The sequence below is a fragment of the Oncorhynchus clarkii genome, chromosome 14 (assembly GCF_045791955.1).
Source record: "Oncorhynchus clarkii lewisi isolate Uvic-CL-2024 chromosome 14, UVic_Ocla_1.0, whole genome shotgun sequence".
Classification (NCBI taxonomy): domain Eukaryota; kingdom Metazoa; phylum Chordata; class Actinopteri; order Salmoniformes; family Salmonidae; genus Oncorhynchus; species Oncorhynchus clarkii.
The window spans coordinates 16,854,829-16,873,701 of record NC_092160.1 but is presented as its reverse complement, the minus strand read 5'-3'; the positions used below and the strand labels follow the sequence as shown (position 1 = coordinate 16,873,701).

Here is an 18,873-nt window from a genome sequence, read left to right as displayed (position 1 = left end):
CACTAGGCCATTCCAAGAGTCAGTCAATGTAACTGGAGAGTACACAACAAAATACATTACACACAGCATTAACAGCGTTAAGTTATATATATATATCTTGCCTCTAAGCCAGTCTCTGAATGTATTACTAGATTGTACACAACTGCTGACAGAGCTGAAAAAGAGGTCATTGCAAATGTTGAATCTCTATGGATATTGTGAGCGTTATAAGTTTGGGGTACATACATAAGCCCACAATAGAATGATAATTAAGTGCTTTGAACAGTTTTGCTCATGCCCCTTTTGAGTAATCTGCTTTACATTCCATTCCTTAATGCATGATGTGAAATTACTTTTAAAGGTATATATCGTTTACATATTTTTTAAGATTTTGGCCGATTAAAAAACACCATAAGACTAAGAGAAATGTTGATTTGCCTTGCATAATAAATATTGATGGACCCGTCCCTCCCCTGTTAAACATTTTGTTTGAAATGTGACAAAGCGTTGCCTGTCCTAGCCTGTGTCCAGAAACAAACCTTTGAATCCGTCTCAGTTCTTAAACGCTTCAACCAAAAGCAAACATTGAGATCTGCTTGAGTAGCCTCGAATGCAAGGCTATTGGAAGGATTTAACGCATTCAAATCGCAATGAAAAGCACAAGGAAATATCCATACATAAGGTTCCTAAGCTTCTTGAAAAGGGTGCTTGACTGAGCAGAAATGCACCTAATCCACTGATGTTATTGTAGTTTCCTAAAGGAACATTTCAAGTGAAATGTTTTGTCTTTGGGTGCATTTTGTTTGCTTATATTTCAGTGAATGTTTGTTTCAAAAACGGTGCCAAATTAAAGTTTATAATGACTCTTTGATATTACAAATAAAATACAATTTGATATTCAACTCATAATAAAAAATGTTTCTCATGGATTTCTTTAATAAAAAGTGTCGGACAAAGTATGAGTGTAGCTAGCATTATCTTGGTGCTCCAGTTGAGCCATTTTAGAATACATTTTTTAAATATACATATTTAAGTTTACCTATCAGGTTTTTAGTGCATTTTTTTTCACTGAGGCTATTGCATTACCGAACTAGATTGATATAAAAAATGAATAAATAAGCTATTGGTTTGCTCTTCACAAGTGCTTCACTTTTTTAATGATAGTTAGAAATTGGCCAACTTTTGGTAATACAGCAATGGACATTTTACTTATTTTAAATATTAACTTTCAAGCTAGGTAATGTGTCAAATACACATTGTTGACAAAGATACAAACAGATATACTTAATGTTTATACAGATCTAAGTCTGGATTGATTTAAAATCATCTAACTTTTTTCTCCAATTCTATATCTGAAATAAAGATAAAATGTTAGTTTTCAATGAAACGTGTAAAGAAAATACTTTTCATTCGTAAGTTGCAGAAATACAAGAAATGATTATCTGTACTTCATCCAAATCGGCAAAGAAATACAACAAAGAGACTGCCAAGTTGGCCACTGAACTCTGAATAAATCATTTTTGTAATTACCCCCGCAATTAGGATTTTATTGGCATTGTTTGACAGATAAAAATGTGGAAAAGTGCCTACCATCCTTATTATCGTCACGTCACCTTCACCAAATAGCAATATCATTTCTTGTGGGAATACTTCAATAATCAATGCTTTGTTTATTTGCATTTTAATTCCATTGAAGGCAGATCTGTTGTGCTCCACGCTTATTCCAATGCCAGCCGTTTAAAAGAACGTTTTTTTCTTCTTCTGCTCGGGCAGCTGCTATCGCTGTTTACCTAGCTGGCGTCTTACTCCATTTGCTTGCTTTGAAACACTGCTGGTCTTTTATCGGACCTTTAAAATCGCTACCCATGAATCTCTTCACTGCGCATGTGTTGCAAAGCCAGGTCTCTTGACAAATCTCTCTACCATCTGTTTCACATTCAATGATTTTGCTCCAAATGGAACCAACTGACTTTGGTGTTGCTTAGAGTAAAAAAAATAAAAATAAAAAGTTTATTCCGAGCTATATTTAATCATCTGAAGAGTGGCTAATCATGGAACTCTTCTTAGTCCCTATGGTCATGAGACAAATTGGGAGGATTTAACATGTTTTAAATAGAAACATTAACTATTTGCAAAGTTCCTTTCAAGAAAAAAAGTGTAGTTAATGATCTCGCTCTCAAGTTTTTCATGACATGAGCTGAACCCTATCATGATTTTTCTTTTGCGCTATTATCGCCTGTTATCTCACCTCAATTGTGATCCCATGGTCCTTTACAAAGTGCATGCTGCAAAGGTATTTACATGTGAAGTTGTAAAAAAAAAAGTTACATGAAAAACAGTGGTACATCACTACCACCACCTCGATAACTTGTGGCTTTTAGGGTCCATATCAAATTCATGAGTTGGTGATTTGCACAACTTTTTTTTGTATTAGCCAACACTGTAAAGGCAGAGCAATAAAACACATCATTATTAGGCCTTGCAATTCAATTTGACAAGTTTGACAAGTTCAGTGTCTCAACCATAAACTGCTATAGTGTGCATACAGCTATACGCTATTAATGGATTATTCAGGCCAATCAACTAATGGTTCAGTCAACAACTGATAAAAAAAAAGATGAATCAGTTGAATCATAAATGTTTAACCAATGCCTTTAACATGACCATTCAATAACGATTAGATCTTTAGCTCCCTTCAAACCCTACAAGTAAAATGTATGTCACATAAGAAGTCAACAGTTGACTGACAAGAGGGCTAATTATTGCTTACTCGGGCTACAGCACACAACAAAGGTCAGGATCACTAACTCCTTGTATCGGATTCATTGGTATTAGTAATCAACGAATAGGGAAAATAAAAAAAATCACTCATTTGAATTGACCGACAGCCCAAATGATTTCACATGCTATAAGCATGCATAATATTTTATGTCTTCTTATGAGACTATAGACTCATACAGTATGTGCACGTGGTGTCCTTTCTCACTGTCTTTTATGCTGACATGCAACATTTATTCATAGGATTGAGCTGTGATGCTTATTCTACACAACTATAGGGACATTGTTTATTGAAAAGCTGTGGAGGACATCGTGAAAATTGCATCACAAAGGACATGTGTGATTGACAAAGTTATATCCTATAAGGGCAATCCTTTTAGCCTCTGCTCTTTCATTTTGATCAATAACACAGAAAAAGTTATACTCTATATTTCTCTCTTCATTGTTCCCCAACAGACACCTTGTAACAATCACGGTATGTCATGCCATGTTTAAGGACTAACCAATGAATAAAATATCAGTGAAAATTGTATTTTCCAAATGAATAATGTAAAGGATGACACACTACTAAGGTTCACTTCTCAAGGTTAGACTTGATTGTTTTGTTACTTTCCCTGTGTAGCCTGTGCTTTTGTCTTCTTTTGTTTGAGATGAGAAGATCAAATTAAATCCACTGTTTTCAGTTCTAGCAAAACGTTGAATCCAATATCTCCCGCAACTAACATTAATCGTGAACCTATTTTAAATGGATGGAGTCAGTCCATTTCTATTTCACAGATTTATTGCTAGGCTACAGTTGTGAATGATTTAACATGTGTGATCTGAATTTAGATAAGTGTTGGCATAATGAGCGCAGCAAACATGGTATTTTTTTATTGTTCACTTTATCAAGTCGCATGCAATTGCAGAAAAGCAATGCAGAGCATGAAGCTGTATTTCAACATATGCATTGCACTGAAAAGATACACTGGCCCTTTAATGAAAAGCCTGCCCACTAGTCATGTGCCAAAACAAGGAAGTCGAAAAATGAACGTTCATTCTTAATGAAATTCTTCATGAAAGCTAGGTTTATTTTTAACCAACTAATTTCAAAACGCCTCGTATATTTTCGAAATACTGTGGACCGTTAAAAAAAATCACTTGCAATTAACATGTTCTGGAAAAAAATTGCAGTTGAAACTGAAAGCTAACGTTATTTATTTTGCAAAACTTTTGTCAAAATGCATCTGTGTTTTATATTGATGTTTTTGTTGCCATTTGGTCACGCAACATTGCCTCTTGTTATAAACACATGGCAATTCGAGCATGCTACAGCGGCAGGTAACTAACTACATTCTATCATTTTGTTCTTATTGTTGCAAATAAGTTATCAATTTTGATACAACTTTATCAAATGATACATTGTAAGAAAGACATTCATGAAGTTAGCTAGCTAGATCTGTCCTGCCAGCCCAAGAGATGAATGTGGCCCTTTCGATTTTATTTTCTGAGTTGATGTGGACAATCCAAGCTGTCGAAATATCACCAGTTGGCATACTAATCCTTGGCAACTGGGGGGGGATCATTGACCAAATGGTTCTTTGGCAGCCTAGGCCTATTCCTTTTTATGGGCAATCCCTTGAGATGGTCATGTTATCTGGCAAGATTGGGACTGTACCGTCTGGCACTCTGATAATATGTGACCAAAATCATGTCTAAATACTGTGAAAAAGTTAAATATTGTGTGCATCTAGGTTCTACCTCTGCTACATATTTGGTGTGTTGCGTGGGAACCAACATATTATTTTATGTACAAATGATGCTCTTGGGACCCATTCATGTTGAATTGGTGAATCGGGAGGCACATCCATTTATTTTTTATAAAGCATATTTTCACGTGTAGACATATTCCTAGAATGTAGCTAGACAGTAAGAATATTGCAAAGTCAAACACTCATCTGTCTGTCTGTGACTCTCTCTCTTAAAGCGTGGAGTGTTCTGCAGGCTGGGGGCTCTGTGCTGGATGCCGTGGAGAAGGGCTGTGCCCGCTGCGAGGCTGAACAGTGTGATGGCAGTGTGGGGTTTGGAGGGAGCCCAGATGAGAGAGGAGAGACCACCCTGGATGCCATGATCATGAACGGGCAAGTCATACCCACTAACTAGTCATTAGAGTAGGGCTTAGGGGTGTCTAAAACCAATTGATCCCATTTCAGTCAATACAATGTTTAATTAAGTTATTGTGGGACATGGCATTTTTTGGAAATATTATTAATGTTCTTCATTAAAGGTTTCCTGGTTTTATGTGGATGCAGTAATACAATGGAGGTGGGCGCTGTAGGAGACCTACGCAGAATCAAGAATGCAATTGGGGTGGCCAGAGCCGTGATGGAACGCACCGACCACACACTACTGGTGGGCGAGTCAGGTATTGCAGGATTCAAAATAGGCTTTTATTTGCTAAGAGGACAGACACAGTAAAAACATGACTCCTTTTGCATGTAACTAATCACATATCTTTTAACATACAGTAGCCTCCTACAGTTAACCATTCCATCATATACAGTTAGTAGTACATTGTATTGCTGTTTGCTGCTTTTGACCCTATATTATTATTTTTAACCCCACTACCATGTTCAACACAGCATCAGTCTTTGCTGAGAACATGGGCTTCACTGCAGAAGACCTTACAACCAACAAATCTATCAGCATTTTCACACAGTGGTTGAAGGACAACTGCCAACCCAATTATCGCAAGGTGTGTGTTTTCTAATATAGCTTTGGTCTGTCATTATCTTGTATGGAAGATGCATGCAGGCTTCCATAATCATAATGATTTATACTGTACTGAAAAAATGTAAGGATATCACCATGTTTGAAAAAGTAATGAATTAAATGGACATCCATGTTATGAATAATGCATTAGGGGACGTATGAAAGAGACTATTGTTTATCCCAACATGCTGTTACCATTGGCACAACCAAAGCCCTGTAGACAATACAATGCTTATGCATTTGGGCTACCGGCTGCTTAAATGACTATTGAGCTGGGTAACCATAGCCAAAAGATTAAGGTGCTTAGGTAGTGTGCTGGTTGAAGTAGAAAATATCTTCATTAAATTGGAAGCCTTCTCTTTGCTTTACTGCAAGTCGCTCTGGATAAGAGCATCTGCTAAATGACAACAAAAAAAAATGTCATAAAAAAAAATCCTTTACAGAACTGTGGATATATTCACAAACAACCTAATGTGTTATTTGTCTATGGCTGCTGTGATAGAACAGTCTTAACCCAAATTGATGTTGACTAATCTTTCCCCTTTAATATCAACAGAACGTTTCCCCAGATCCTTCACAATACTGTGGACCATACAAACCTGGAGCCACACTGAGGCAAAAGAGAAAACGACAGATTGATATACATGCACATGACACTATTGGTATAGTTCATTAAATTAATGAATTGTTTTGTAGAGGTCGATAGTCAACTTTGATCTTCAGATCAGAATTGTACATTTAATATTGTGTACCTTTTCCTGACATTAGGGATGATTGTGATTGGTAAAGATGGCCAAGTTGCAGCAGGAACATCAACCAATGGAGCGAACCATAAGGTCCCGGGGTATGCATGTCTTGTTTAAAATTAAAGTGCCTTCAGAAAGTATTCAGACCCCTTGACTTTTGTAACATTTACAGCCTGATTGTAAAATTGATTAAATTGTTTTTTTCCTTCATCTACTCACAATACCCCATAGTTACAAAGCAAAAACAGGTTTTTAGAAATGTTTGCTAATTTATTAAAAATTAAACAACTTAAATATAACATTTACATAAGTATTCAGACCCTTTAAGCTATACTTTGTTGAAGCACTTTTGGCAGCGATTACAGTCTTGAGTCTTCTTGGGTATGATGCTACAAGCTTGGCACACCTGTATTTGGGGAGTTTCTCCCATTCTTCTCTGCAGATACTCTCAAGCTCTGTCAGGTTGGATGGAGAGTGTTGATGCACAGCTATTTTCAGGTCTCTCCAGAGATGTTCAAATCGGGTTCATGTCCGGGCTCTGGCTGGGCCACTCAAGGACATTCAGATACTTGTCCCGAAGCCACTCCTGCGTTGTCTTGGCTGTGTGCTTAGGGTCGTTGTCCTGTTGGAAGGTGAACCTTCAACCCAGTCTGAGGTCCTGAGCGCTCTGGAGCAGGTTTTCATCAAGGATCGCTCTGTACTTTGCTCCTTTCATCTTTGTCTCAATCCTAACTAGTCTCCCAGACTGAAAAACATACCCACAGAATGTTGCTGCTGCCACCACCATGCTTCACCGTAGGGATGGTGCCAGGTTTCCTCCAGACGTGACACTTGGAATTTAGACCAAATAGTTCATTCTTGGTTTCATCAGACCAGAGAATCTTGTTTCTCATGGTCTGAGAGTCTTTAGGTGCCTTTAGGCAAACTCCAAGCAGCTTGTCATGTGCCTTTTACTGAAAAGTGGCCTCTGGCCACTACCATAAAGGCCTGATTGGTGGAGTGCTGCAGAGATGGTTGTCCTTCTGGAAGGTTCTCCCATCTCCACAGAAGAACTCTAGAGCTCTGTCAGAGTGACCACCACATTCTAGGTCACCTCCATGACCAACGCCCTTCTCCCCCGATTGCTCAGTTTGACCAGGTGGCCAGCTCTAGGAAGAGTCTTGGTTCTTCCAAACTTCTTCCATTTAAGAATCATGGAGGCCACTGTGTTCTTGGGGACCTTCAATGCTGCAGAAATGTTTTCGCACCCTTTCCCAGACCTGTGCCTCGACACAATCCTGTCTCGGAGCACTATGGACAATTCCTTCGACCACATGGTTTGGTTTTTGCTCTGACATGCATTGTCAACTGTTGGACCTTATATAGACATTTACCACAGGTGGACTCCAATCAAGTTGTAGAAACATCTCAAGGATGATCAATGGAAACAGGATGCACCGGAGCTCAACTTCAAGACTCATAGCAAAGGGTCTGAATACTTATGTAAATAAGGTATTTGATATTTATTTTTAATACAGTTGCAAAAATGTCTAACCTGTTTTCGCTTTGTCATTATGGGGTATTGTGTGTAAATTGCTGAGGATTCTATATTTTTAATCAATTTTAGAATAAGGCTGTAACATAACAAATGTGGAAAAAGTCAAGGGGTCTGAATACTTTCCAAAGGCACTGGTACAGTACTAGTCAAAAGTTTGGACACACACACAAAAAAAAGCAGCCTCAGCTCGGTGGATAATAAAACAAATTTAAGAGAAAAAAAAAAGGTTGGACACAACTCATTCAAGGATTTTTCTTTATTTTTACTATTTTCTACATTGTAGAATAATAGTGAAGACATCAAAACTATGAAATAACACATATGGAATCATGTAGTAACCAAAAAAGTGTCAAATCTAAATATTTTCTATTTGAGATTCTTCAAAGTAGCCACCCTTTGTCTTGATGACAGCTTTGCAAACTCTTGGCAGTCCACAATGTAGAAAACCCTTGAATGAGTAGGTGTGTCCAAACTTAACTGGTACTGTATATAATGAATATTGACGATGAGTATACCTGTACATCTCCTTGATTTGTCCTGTAGGCGTGTAGGGGACTCTCCCATCGCTGGAGCAGGGTCCTATGCCGACAGCACCGCAGGGGGTGCGGCAGCAACGGGAGATGGAGATGTCATGATGCGCTTCCTACCTAGGTATCCATCCAGGCTTCTAGCAGAGATGTTCGGAAGGATGTAACGTTAAAGAACGTTCAGATAGAAACATATGGCGTAGACAAAATATGATCGTCATAGAAGTGTCAGCTCTATTCATTATATTTCTATCTGCAACGCTCAGAACGTTTTACATCACTGAATTACACCCCAGATAAGACACATTTCTGCTTTGTCTACATTTGGGTGTACTTTTTAGTCACAGCTGACATTTAATATTTTAAGGATTAGCAAACGGCTTATCATCGCTAAACGTGCTAGATGCCAAAACCAGGTACTAATGAAATGTGTTTAATTTGTTTACAAATGCAGTTACCTGGCTGTTGAGCTAATGAAGACAGGAACAGATCCATCCACTGCTTGTAAGACATCCATCTCCAGGATCAAGATACATTACCCAGGGTTCTTTGGGGCTGTCATCTGTGCCAACACAACAGGCCACTATGGTGAGTTCTCTAGATTAACCCAGTTATGGTTACAATGGTCATAATAAATACTATGATAAATGTAATGCTGACCCATTGTTCTGTCTTCTAAGGTGCTGCATGCAACAAAGTTCCTGGCTTCTCCAAATTTCCTTTTGTGGTGTACAACTCAAATACCAAATCTCCACTTTTACAATCAGTTGACTGTTTTTAAAACTATTCAATGTTAATTTGAGGTAATGTGTACCCTTGTGCCACTATCAATTATGACAATCAATACTTGTCTTATGAGCCATGGATTTTAATCTAAACTGTTTGAATGTTTTCATAAATACAGAAATAGTTCACATTTTATGAATAAACTCATAATACAAAAAGCTGTGCAGTTCATAACATTTCAAATGACAGCCATGGTTTATATTGAAAGCGATCAATTATTTATTTAATGACAGTGATGGATTTTAATATTAAAACAAGGGTGAAGCTTAAGAACTTAAGTGATACATTGATTAATTAAAACATTTTACACTCAAATGGATCAATAGCAGTACAAAAAGCAGTGATGTTCAAAACAGTTCTTGTCTTTGTATCTTGCCCCTTTCCTCTCATCAGCAACCAGGAAGGATGGAGATTCCTGGACCATTTTCTGCCCACTGGAAGAAATCACACTGCTTGCCCTTTGGAAAACTGCATACGTAAAAGTTGCGGCCGTTGTTTGGTCCTAGTTTGAGTACAGTCCTCATCAGGCAGCGTTTTGCATGGTTACAGAATGGAAAGTGTGTATCAGCCCACTAAGGACATAAGAGAGAATACAGTCATTCTGAGGCACCAGTTTTTCCTGGTCAGTCTAATAGTTTTCTTGTCTGTAAATCAGGATGTACTTGTTTATGTTTGAACAAACACATATCTACTTTTGCTAATGGACATGTAGACCAATTCCACCATAATTCTTACCTCAAAGAATTTGCACTGTGTCTCCCTGGGGAGCGAGCAGGTGTAGAACTGTCTTCCTTTGTTGTCGCCCTGCTTGGTGACCAATCGGAGCACGCTGGGCCGCCCATGGGACACACAGCAAGGGTTGCTGGGAGGGGACTGGGTCTGTGTACTCCCAGTTGGTGCATTGTTTTGAGGGGGACTGACAGGTGGAGAAAATGATTCTTGTTAGATAAATGGTATAACATTCACTGTCAAAGGATCAGCTGTTCATTTAAATTGAGTATGTTTAATTATCGCTACACTTGATAACATCTTTGAATTTAAACCATTCCACATGCATTAGCTGGCATACAACAGTTTCTGTGAACATTTTATTCAGCACACTGACCTACATTCTGGGCTCACTGAGCGGAGCAACACGTACAGTATGGTCACTAATCAACTATTCTGTAAAGTACAGAGAGCAGGAGGCTTTTCCATCCCAGTTACCCACACAAAAGTCAAACTACCTTGTTATAATATTTTACTTATGAATACGAAAGCACCACCATTCACTCACCTCAAATTATGGTGGGTTCCGTTTTGAGGTTTGTTACTGACAGAAAAGGGACTGTGATCAATTCTCATTTTCTTGTGCGGCTGACTGTAGGAGACCATTGTTGATTCCCCTTTGGAGAGCTCCCCGCTTTTGTCCTGCCAGCCACCAGAGGCATAATTTGGACTACTTCTTTTTCCCTGGCAGACATTGTGTTTACTTAAACCTCTTGCTGTGGAATTTAACTGACTGTTGGTGGAGGATAGAGGAAGGGGAGAGTTGACGCGGCTCGCCTTTGGGCTGAGGTCGGTGAACATCAGGGTGGTGTTCCCGAATGCGGCCCTGCGGTTGACTTTCAGGCCCTCTTGTGGTTTGGAGAAGGCATTGCAGGGGTACTTGATCAGATCTCTGGTGAAGGGTGAACTCTCGGGGCTGGCATTGTCTTTGGGGACTGTGGAGGGGACGAGGACAGTGGGAAAACTGTTTATTTTATTCAACAACATCAATTAGATTCACATTCTATTCTGTTAGTTTAGAGCTGGATTTTTGGCCTGAAGGGTAGGGTAACTAAATTGAGATTCAACATTGTGAATGCTTTATTAGTCCAGGAGGAGGCTCATTCTGGGTCAAGAAACCTGCACACACACATAAAACCAGACTTAAATGTGATTAGAATTGGTTTGACACAACCACATTCGTCCATATAAGAGTAGTTGACTACTCACGCTCAGGCCTAGGGGTCAAGCAGGCATCACAGGCCTTGCTCATAGGCTGGTTGATCAGAGTGCAGAGTTGACAGGCCCACTCCTCTTCCTCCCTCTTGGCCACATGATCGTTGCTCCCCATGCTGCCTTGGTAAGCCCAGCCAACTAACGTGTTCCTGGTTGGGAGCTTGCTAAAGAAGAGGAAGTATAAAGGAAGACGAGTTAAATGTGAGTCGCAAATACATTGAATTCTGTTCCACCAGTACTTTTTACATTCAGATTGTACTATATATGCAAAAATTCACCTACAAGATGCATAGGCTTAAAAAAATATATATGCAAGCTTCATTTTTTTAAATAAAAAACTAAATTTTTTACCTGTTTACCCCTGTGAATCTTGGATTTCTCTCCAGCTGACCTGCTATCACGCAGCATGATTCAAGCAACGTTTGAGCCCACATCGGGTGGCCAATGATCAGAACCAATGTTAAATTGTATGCCAGCACATGTGGGGAAAATTCAGAGGTGTCGGGGTCCAAGGCTTTCATCCCAACTCATTTCTAGTTTAATTCAGATCCTGTGACTTTACCTCACGTTAACCTCACTTGGGTCCCCAGTCTGGCAGCGGTTGCAGAAGTACGTCATCCTTCCGTTGTCCCCGAGGCGACAGACGGTGACGGCCCCATTGCACTGACCACACTGAGGCCGTTTGTAGACCTTGTAGTGTTTGTTGAGAGCGGAGCCTGTCTTACGGCACTGAAGTGAAACAGTGAAACAGAAGTGAAACAAAAGGGACATGGCTGATGAATACACGGTCTTTACACTACTGTAAAGCATATTCATTCAATTAAGAGGTCATTTAGCACATAGGATATTGCTTTCATTACATTTCTAAGTGTAGTCTACCTTGTAAAATAGGAGTGTGAAATCTCGTGTCATTTTCACAAGATGGTGAAGCTGGGTATCCGTGAGTTGATTGACCTGAAAGATTTGGAAAATTGTGTCCATACCATTGACTTGGTTCCATTCTAATTAGCATTTTAGCAAATCTTAACTATTTAGCAAATTATAGCAATGCAATACACTGCTCAGTCACCACAGTGCTGAATAAACTCATCCAAAGTCACTTACTGAATGGATTCCCTGTAGTTTGTAATGCATGCTAAATAGCCTAGAGGCAATCCAAAACATGACTGGACCTTGCTCATTATGTATAGGTATTGAAAATGATGGTGTATCAGCTTTACCCACTTTAACAGAAGGGTGAAGACCGGAGTCAAACAGGGCTTCGTTCTTAATGATGTTTCCCACTCCTGGTAGGACGGCCTGGTCTAGGAGTACGTCACACAGCATCCTGTAGCTCTGCCTCCTCACAGTCTCCTCCGCGTGGGAGAAGCTGAATTTACAGGAGCAAACATCCAGACTCTCCATAGCTCTCACTCTCTGTTCACAGTCCTCGGTCAGTCTGCAACAGAGTTGTGGATTCAAGTCTGACTGGAGACTCAACTTGATATAAAATAACTTGAAACTTGACTTGGACCCTCAAGACTCGGGACTCGACTTTGACTTGAGGTTGATAATTTGAAATTAATCTGGCCAGGTTGAGGCAGAGTCTACATGCAGCCAGAGAGTTGCAACACCGTTGCCCTTCAAAAAAAAAACTGCAACAAATTGGCTAGTAAACCGCACACACTGGACCAGCAAACTGTCAATCGACACAGATCGGCAAGCTAGTGAACAGATTGCTGATTGGCTGTACAGTTATAGGATCGGGTACAGTGCAAACGTCAAATTGTCGGGACAAGATTGCCATAATAAATATCAAGCCCCCAAGAATATTGAGTGGCGCAGTGGTCTAAAGCACTGCATCGCAGTGCCACTAGAGATCCTGGTTCGAGTCCAGGCTCTGTCACATCCGGCCGCGACTGGAAGACTCATGGGGTGGCGCACAATTGTCCCAGCGTCGTCCAGATTAGGGGAGGGTTTTGCCGGCAGGGATGTTCTTGTCCCATCGCGCAGTAGCGGCTCCTGTGGCGGGTCGGGCTCAATGCACGCTAACAATTCCAAATGCAAGCTTCATAAGTTGATTATCAATTTCAAGCGATTGTTACATACCAAAAGACCAGTAGGCCTGTGCTAGTAATTGTTGCCAATTCCTGGTGAACTTGCAAAGTAAATCATTGACTGTGTCAGGTGCATGGTGTTTCCTCCGACACATTGGTGCGGCTGGCTTCCAGGTTAAGTGAGCAGTGTGTCAAGAAGTAGTGCGGGTTGGCTGCGTTTCAGAGGACACATGGCTCTCGACCTTCGCCTCTCCCGAGTCCGTACGGGAGTTGCAGCGATGGGACAGGACTGGAACTACCAATTGGATACCGCAAAATTGAGGAGAAAAAGGGGTATAAAAAATAAATATTAATGGTTTACTTTGCAAGTTCACCAGGAATTGGCAACAATTACTAGCACAGGCCTACTGGTCTTTTGGTATGTAACAATCGCTTGAAATTGATAATCAACTTATGAAGCTTGCATTTGGAATTGTTAGCATGAATTATTACTATTGAGAAGACGCACAATAGGCAAGGCTCTTCACTTGCACTCTCCACACTCCTGCCAGTGGAGTGCTTTCCCCCCCGTTGAAATATTGGCTTTCACACGTTTAAAATGCCCTATGCATTTTAAACATCTCTTTATAGTGCGTGCACATGACAGTTTGCAAGACTCATGATGTAGAAGTTCTGTTTATTTGATTCAATGTATGGTTTCCTTTGTTCATATTTCCCAGAGTTATGTCAGAGTTCCGTGTGTCTGTGTCCTATGTCTCTGTCATTTTTGTTGTGCGTAATTTTAGCACGTGTCTCAGTGTGCATAGAAATAGGCTATGTGGCCTGAGCTCAATGCTTTGGAAAATGATTGTTCCATGTATCCATTGTGTTGAAAGATCATTAAGTCTGATTAAGACAAAAGTACCAATGTAACAATGGATGTGGAAATCACATTTTATATTGTAAAACAAGTTTATTGGTTGTAATTATCAATTGAAAAATAGTTTGGTCCTGGTGGCCAAGTGCTTATATTATGTAGGCCTGTTTCAGCTCCTGTTAGACAGATTCGATTTGGTGTCTCAAGGGGAGGCAGTACAGCCTTGCCCTCTACCTGTGTACATTAAGATAGGAGAGGTTAAGCCTGATATAGAGGCTATTTCTTTTGGGCTATTGCCCATGTATATTTGGTCAATCTACTTGTATATTTTGCATGATATGGTGCTCTCATCATTAGATCACCTAGACCTGTAAATAAATCAACACTCTTTCTGGTAGCCTCAATAAATAGACAGATGCATAGATTTTTTTTTCTTGACATGAAAACTTGTGACTCAACTTGCTGTTAGATGCACAACTTCTACTTCTACTTCTACTTGGGACTCAATTTGAGACTGATATTTTGACTTGAGACCTGCTTGTAACTCAAATAATAGTGACTTGCCTCCCCTCCCCTCCCGTCTGCAATCGTGTGTGTGTGTGTGTGTGTGTGTGTGTGTGTGTGTGTGTGTGTGTGTGTGTAGAGAACACCATTTCATGTTAGAATGATTACAATCAAAGGCTGAATTGGAACTATAGGTTGATGCCAGGAGTGGAAGGGTAGTACCTTGATGCCTGCTGCAAATGCAGGCTTTTGTTCCAGCCCAGTGTGAATTATCCCCCATACCTGATTTCCACAGTAGAGTCAAAGAAGGAGACTGTGTCATTGGTCAGGTGGATCTCCAGCACAGGGGGTGATCCCTTTCTGCTTTTGATGTCAGTGGGGTTGATTCGCATAGAGCCATCCATACCAAAGTGGACTCTGCCATTAGAAGAGAGATAATGACAAATGTAAACAGTTCAGAAATGCATTTTACATGGGTGGTATGTTAGACATTTAATACCCAAATTGAATCAGTTGATTCCTAACAATAAAATGACATCACCCCCATAATAGCAGCTAGCTACCTCAGAGCTCTTTGGCCAAAGTACATGAAGAGTTCCTTTCCAAGGGTCTCAACTCCTGTGTATTGACTGCCCATGAATATCTGGAAGGAGATCGTATTGGTGGCATTCCTCTGCAAAAAATAACGTTCGTTACAATCACCTAAAGTTAGCTAGCTACAACAGCAGAGATATAACTGGTAACGTTACTGTAACTAGCTACTGTTAGCTAACTAACAATAGTAACTTACTTGTGTGTTTGTCGTCAAGCTTCCCCTGAATTCTTTCACCTTCTGTCCTCTTTGGACCTTCGAGCGGATCTTTTCTCCATTCAATGTGCATCCTGGACCCTCAACCATTTTATCTTGGTATCTAAAGTTATTGTTGCAAACTATTGGATAAAAAACATACAACAAGAAGCTGTGCGTACTGAATTTTTACAAAACCAAAACATCCGGATTCCCGCCATATGATTTCATCTTCTTCATCTATGGTATGAAGGCGGTCGTAAAACAAGGGTTAGAGGTGCATGCCGCCACCTACTGTACGGTTGGTAAACGACAGAAAAAAATATTATTTGTATAAAAACCAGCATACAAAATACAAAAATAGACATATTAAAACCCACCCCACTCCTTCAGTCACATTCTTACACAGGCTCAGGGGCCTGGGAGGGAGGAACATTCTTTGACAGGATTTCTTTCAATGTCTAACTGTAAACTCACTGACTCCCAAAAAGCATTCTGCTGCACTCATAATGATTTCAATTTGTGCGGTGCAGTTTATACCATTGCAATAAATGCTACAATGTCCAGCTTTTTGACATTGAATTTTAACATGGTCACATGATTAAGACGTGCATTAAAGTTACTCAATTTTCACCCCGCCATAGAAGAAGAAGAAGAAGATTGAAATCACAGATGGCACAATGAACCAGATATGTCACCGGATGTATAAGTACGAAGCATCCAGTTGGTGTTTCCACTCACTACCAAATATGGTGATGAGAGGAAGCCCAGTAACCGGATGAGGGAGAAGACGGAGCGAGATGATTAAGGCCAACTATCAACAAATTTGATCTCCATACAGTTTTGTGTTTGCGAAAATAGATTCTGTAACAAACAGAGTGGACTGTATTTTGTAGACCATTGGAAATGACATGCTCTGATCAATCTTGGGTTAATTATAAAAATCTTTGTTTAAATGTGCACATTGTACATTCCTGGACGTCCTATGAGATGCATGGGATCCATCCAGTCATTGATGTAGCAAGATGCACTGTAGCTTGTAGTAGAGAGTAATGTCTTTGCCAGCGAAAACTTTACCTTGAATACAAGTATTCCCTAAAAGGAAAAACAGGTATGTCTTTCAATAACTACCAAATTACTTCATTCTTAGCTTGAAATTGTAATTGTTTTATTCAGAAATGTTTACAATCAAATAGGAACATTTTACATACAAAACAACACTTGAATCAATAAACAGAACAAGCAACTAGAAAAAGCATGAATATATCTCTCAACCAGCTTCATGAGGTAGTCACCTGGAATGCATTTCAATTAACAGGTGTGCCTTGTCAAAAGTTAATAAGGATCCTCATCTTTTTTTCAATTTTTGCCTAAAATGACATACCCAAATCTAACTGCCTATAGCTCAGGACCTGACGCAAGAGTATGCATATTTTTGACACCATTTGAAAGGAAACAGTTTGAAGTTTGTGGAAAATTTGAAATTAATGTAGGAGAATATAACACATTCGATATGGTAAAAGATAATACAAAGAAAAAACAAACCTTTTTAACTTATTTTTGTACCATCATATTCGAAATGCAAGAGAAAGGCCATAATGTTTTATTCCAGCCCAGGCGAAATGTATACTTTGGCCACTAGATGGTAGCAGTGTTGTAGACAGATTCAAAGAAAGATTGAATTTCTGTTCAAAATTCTATATCAAGACTGCCCAAATGTGCCTAATTGGTTTATTAATAACTTTTCAAGTTCATAACTGTGCACCCTCCTCAAACAATAGCATGATATTATTTCACTGTAATAGCTACTGTAAATTGGACAGTGCAGTTAGATTAAAAACAATGTAACCTTTCTGCCAATATCAGATATGTCTTTGTCCTGGGAAATGTTCTTGTTATTTACAACGTCATGCTAATCACATTAGCGCAATTTAGCTCTACTGTTGTGAGGGTGGCACACCGATCTGTAGAGATGGGTGGAATTTCTTTCCTTCTTAATGCATTTGAGCCAATCAGTTGTGTTGGAACAAGGTATGGGTGGTATACAGAATATAGCCCTATTTGGTAAAAGACAGAGTTCGTATTATGGCAAGAACAGCTCAAATAAGCAGAGAGAAACGACAGTCAATCATTACTTTAAGACATGAAGGTCAGTCAATACGGAACATTTCAAGAAGTTTGAAAGTTTCTTAAAGTGCAGTTGCAAAAACCATCAAGTGCTATGACGAAACTGGCTCTCATGAGGACAGCCACAAGAAAGGAAGACCCAGAGTTACCTATGCTGCAGAGGATAAGTTCTTTAAAGTTACCAGCCTCACAAATTGCAGCCCAGATAAATGCATCACAGAGTTCAAGTAACAGACACATCTCAACATCAACTGATCATAGGAGACTGCATGAATTAGGCCTTCATGGTCGAATTGCTGCAAATAAACTTTATTTCCTTTCTAATCGACTTGGCTGGGGTATCCTGGAAGGATATTGATCTCATCCCGTCAGTAGAGGATGCCTGGATATTTTTTTTAAATGCCTTCCTAACCATCTTAAATAAACATGCCCCATTCAAGAAATTTTGAACCAGGAACAGATATAGCCCTTGGTTCTCCCCAGACCTGACTGCCCTTAACCAACACAAAAACATCCTATGGCGTTCTGCATTAGCATCGAACAGCCCACGTGATATGCAGCTGTTCAGGGAAGCTAGAAACCATTATACACAGGCAGTTAGAAAAGCTAAGGCTAACTTTTTCAAGCAGAAATTTGCTTCCTGCAACACTAACTCAAAAACGTTCTGGGACACTGTAAAGTCCATGGAGAATAAGAACACCTCCTCCCAGCTACCCACTGCACTGAAGATAGGAAACACTGTCACCACTGATAAATCCACCATAATTGAGAATTTCAATAAGCATTTTTCTACGGCTGGCCATGCTTTCCACCTGGCTACTCCTACCCCGGTCAACAGCACTGCACCCCCCACAGCAACTCGCCCAAGCCTTCCCCATTTCTCCTTCTCCCAAATCCGTTCAGCTGATGTTCTGAAAGAGCTGCAAAATCTGGACTCCTACAAATCAGCCGGGCTAGACAATCTGGAACCTTTCTTTCTAAAATTATCTGCCGAAATTGTTGCCACCCCTATTACTAGCCTGTTCAACCTCTCTTTCGTGTCGTCTAAGATTCCCAAAGATTGGAAAGCAGCTGCGGTCATCCCCCTCTTCAAAGTGGGGGACACTCTTGACCCAAACTGCTACAGACCTATATCTATCCTACCATGCCTTTCTAAGGTCTTCGAATGCCAAGTCAACAAACAGATTACCGACCATTTCGAATCTCACCATACCTTCTCTGCTATGCAATCTGGATTCAGAGCTGGTCATGGGTGCACCTCAGCCACGCTCAAGGTCCTAAACGATATCTTAACTGCCATCGATAAGAAACATTACTGTGCAGCCGTATTCATTGATCTGGCCAAGGCTTTCGACTCTGTCAATCACCACATCCTCATCGCCTGGTTCACCAACTACTTCTCTGATAGAGTTCAGTGTGTCAAATCGGAGGGTCTGCTGTCCGGACCTCTGGCAGTCTCTATGGGGGTGCCACAGG

At 40.0% G+C, this 18,873-nt stretch overlaps 2 protein-coding genes across 2 annotated transcripts; one reads left to right on the top strand and one right to left on the bottom strand.

Annotated features, from left to right (window-relative positions):
• The first annotated feature begins 3,750 nt into the window (after window positions 1-3,750).
• On the top strand, window positions 3,751-9,366 carry LOC139366356 (aspartylglucosaminidase). The gene is made up of 9 exons (XM_071103738.1): window positions 3,751-4,077; window positions 4,724-4,877; window positions 5,049-5,161; window positions 5,379-5,491; window positions 6,065-6,170; window positions 6,277-6,352; window positions 8,335-8,442; window positions 8,773-8,906; window positions 8,999-9,366. Exons 1-9 carry the CDS (start codon window positions 3,978-3,980, stop codon window positions 9,097-9,099), a joined length of 1,005 nt encoding a protein of 334 aa, XP_070959839.1. The 5' UTR covers window positions 3,751-3,977; the 3' UTR covers window positions 9,100-9,366.
• On the bottom strand, window positions 9,166-15,519 carry LOC139366355 (nei-like DNA glycosylase 3). The gene is made up of 10 exons (XM_071103737.1): window positions 15,274-15,519; window positions 15,047-15,156; window positions 14,766-14,900; window positions 12,312-12,525; window positions 11,967-12,041; window positions 11,650-11,816; window positions 11,082-11,251; window positions 10,381-10,807; window positions 9,840-10,020; window positions 9,166-9,676 (listed from the first exon to the last, which is right to left on the bottom strand). Exons 1-10 carry the CDS (start codon window positions 15,379-15,381, stop codon window positions 9,494-9,496), a joined length of 1,770 nt encoding a protein of 589 aa, XP_070959838.1. The 5' UTR covers window positions 15,382-15,519; the 3' UTR covers window positions 9,166-9,493.
• Between the last annotated feature and the right edge of the window lie 3,354 nt (window positions 15,520-18,873).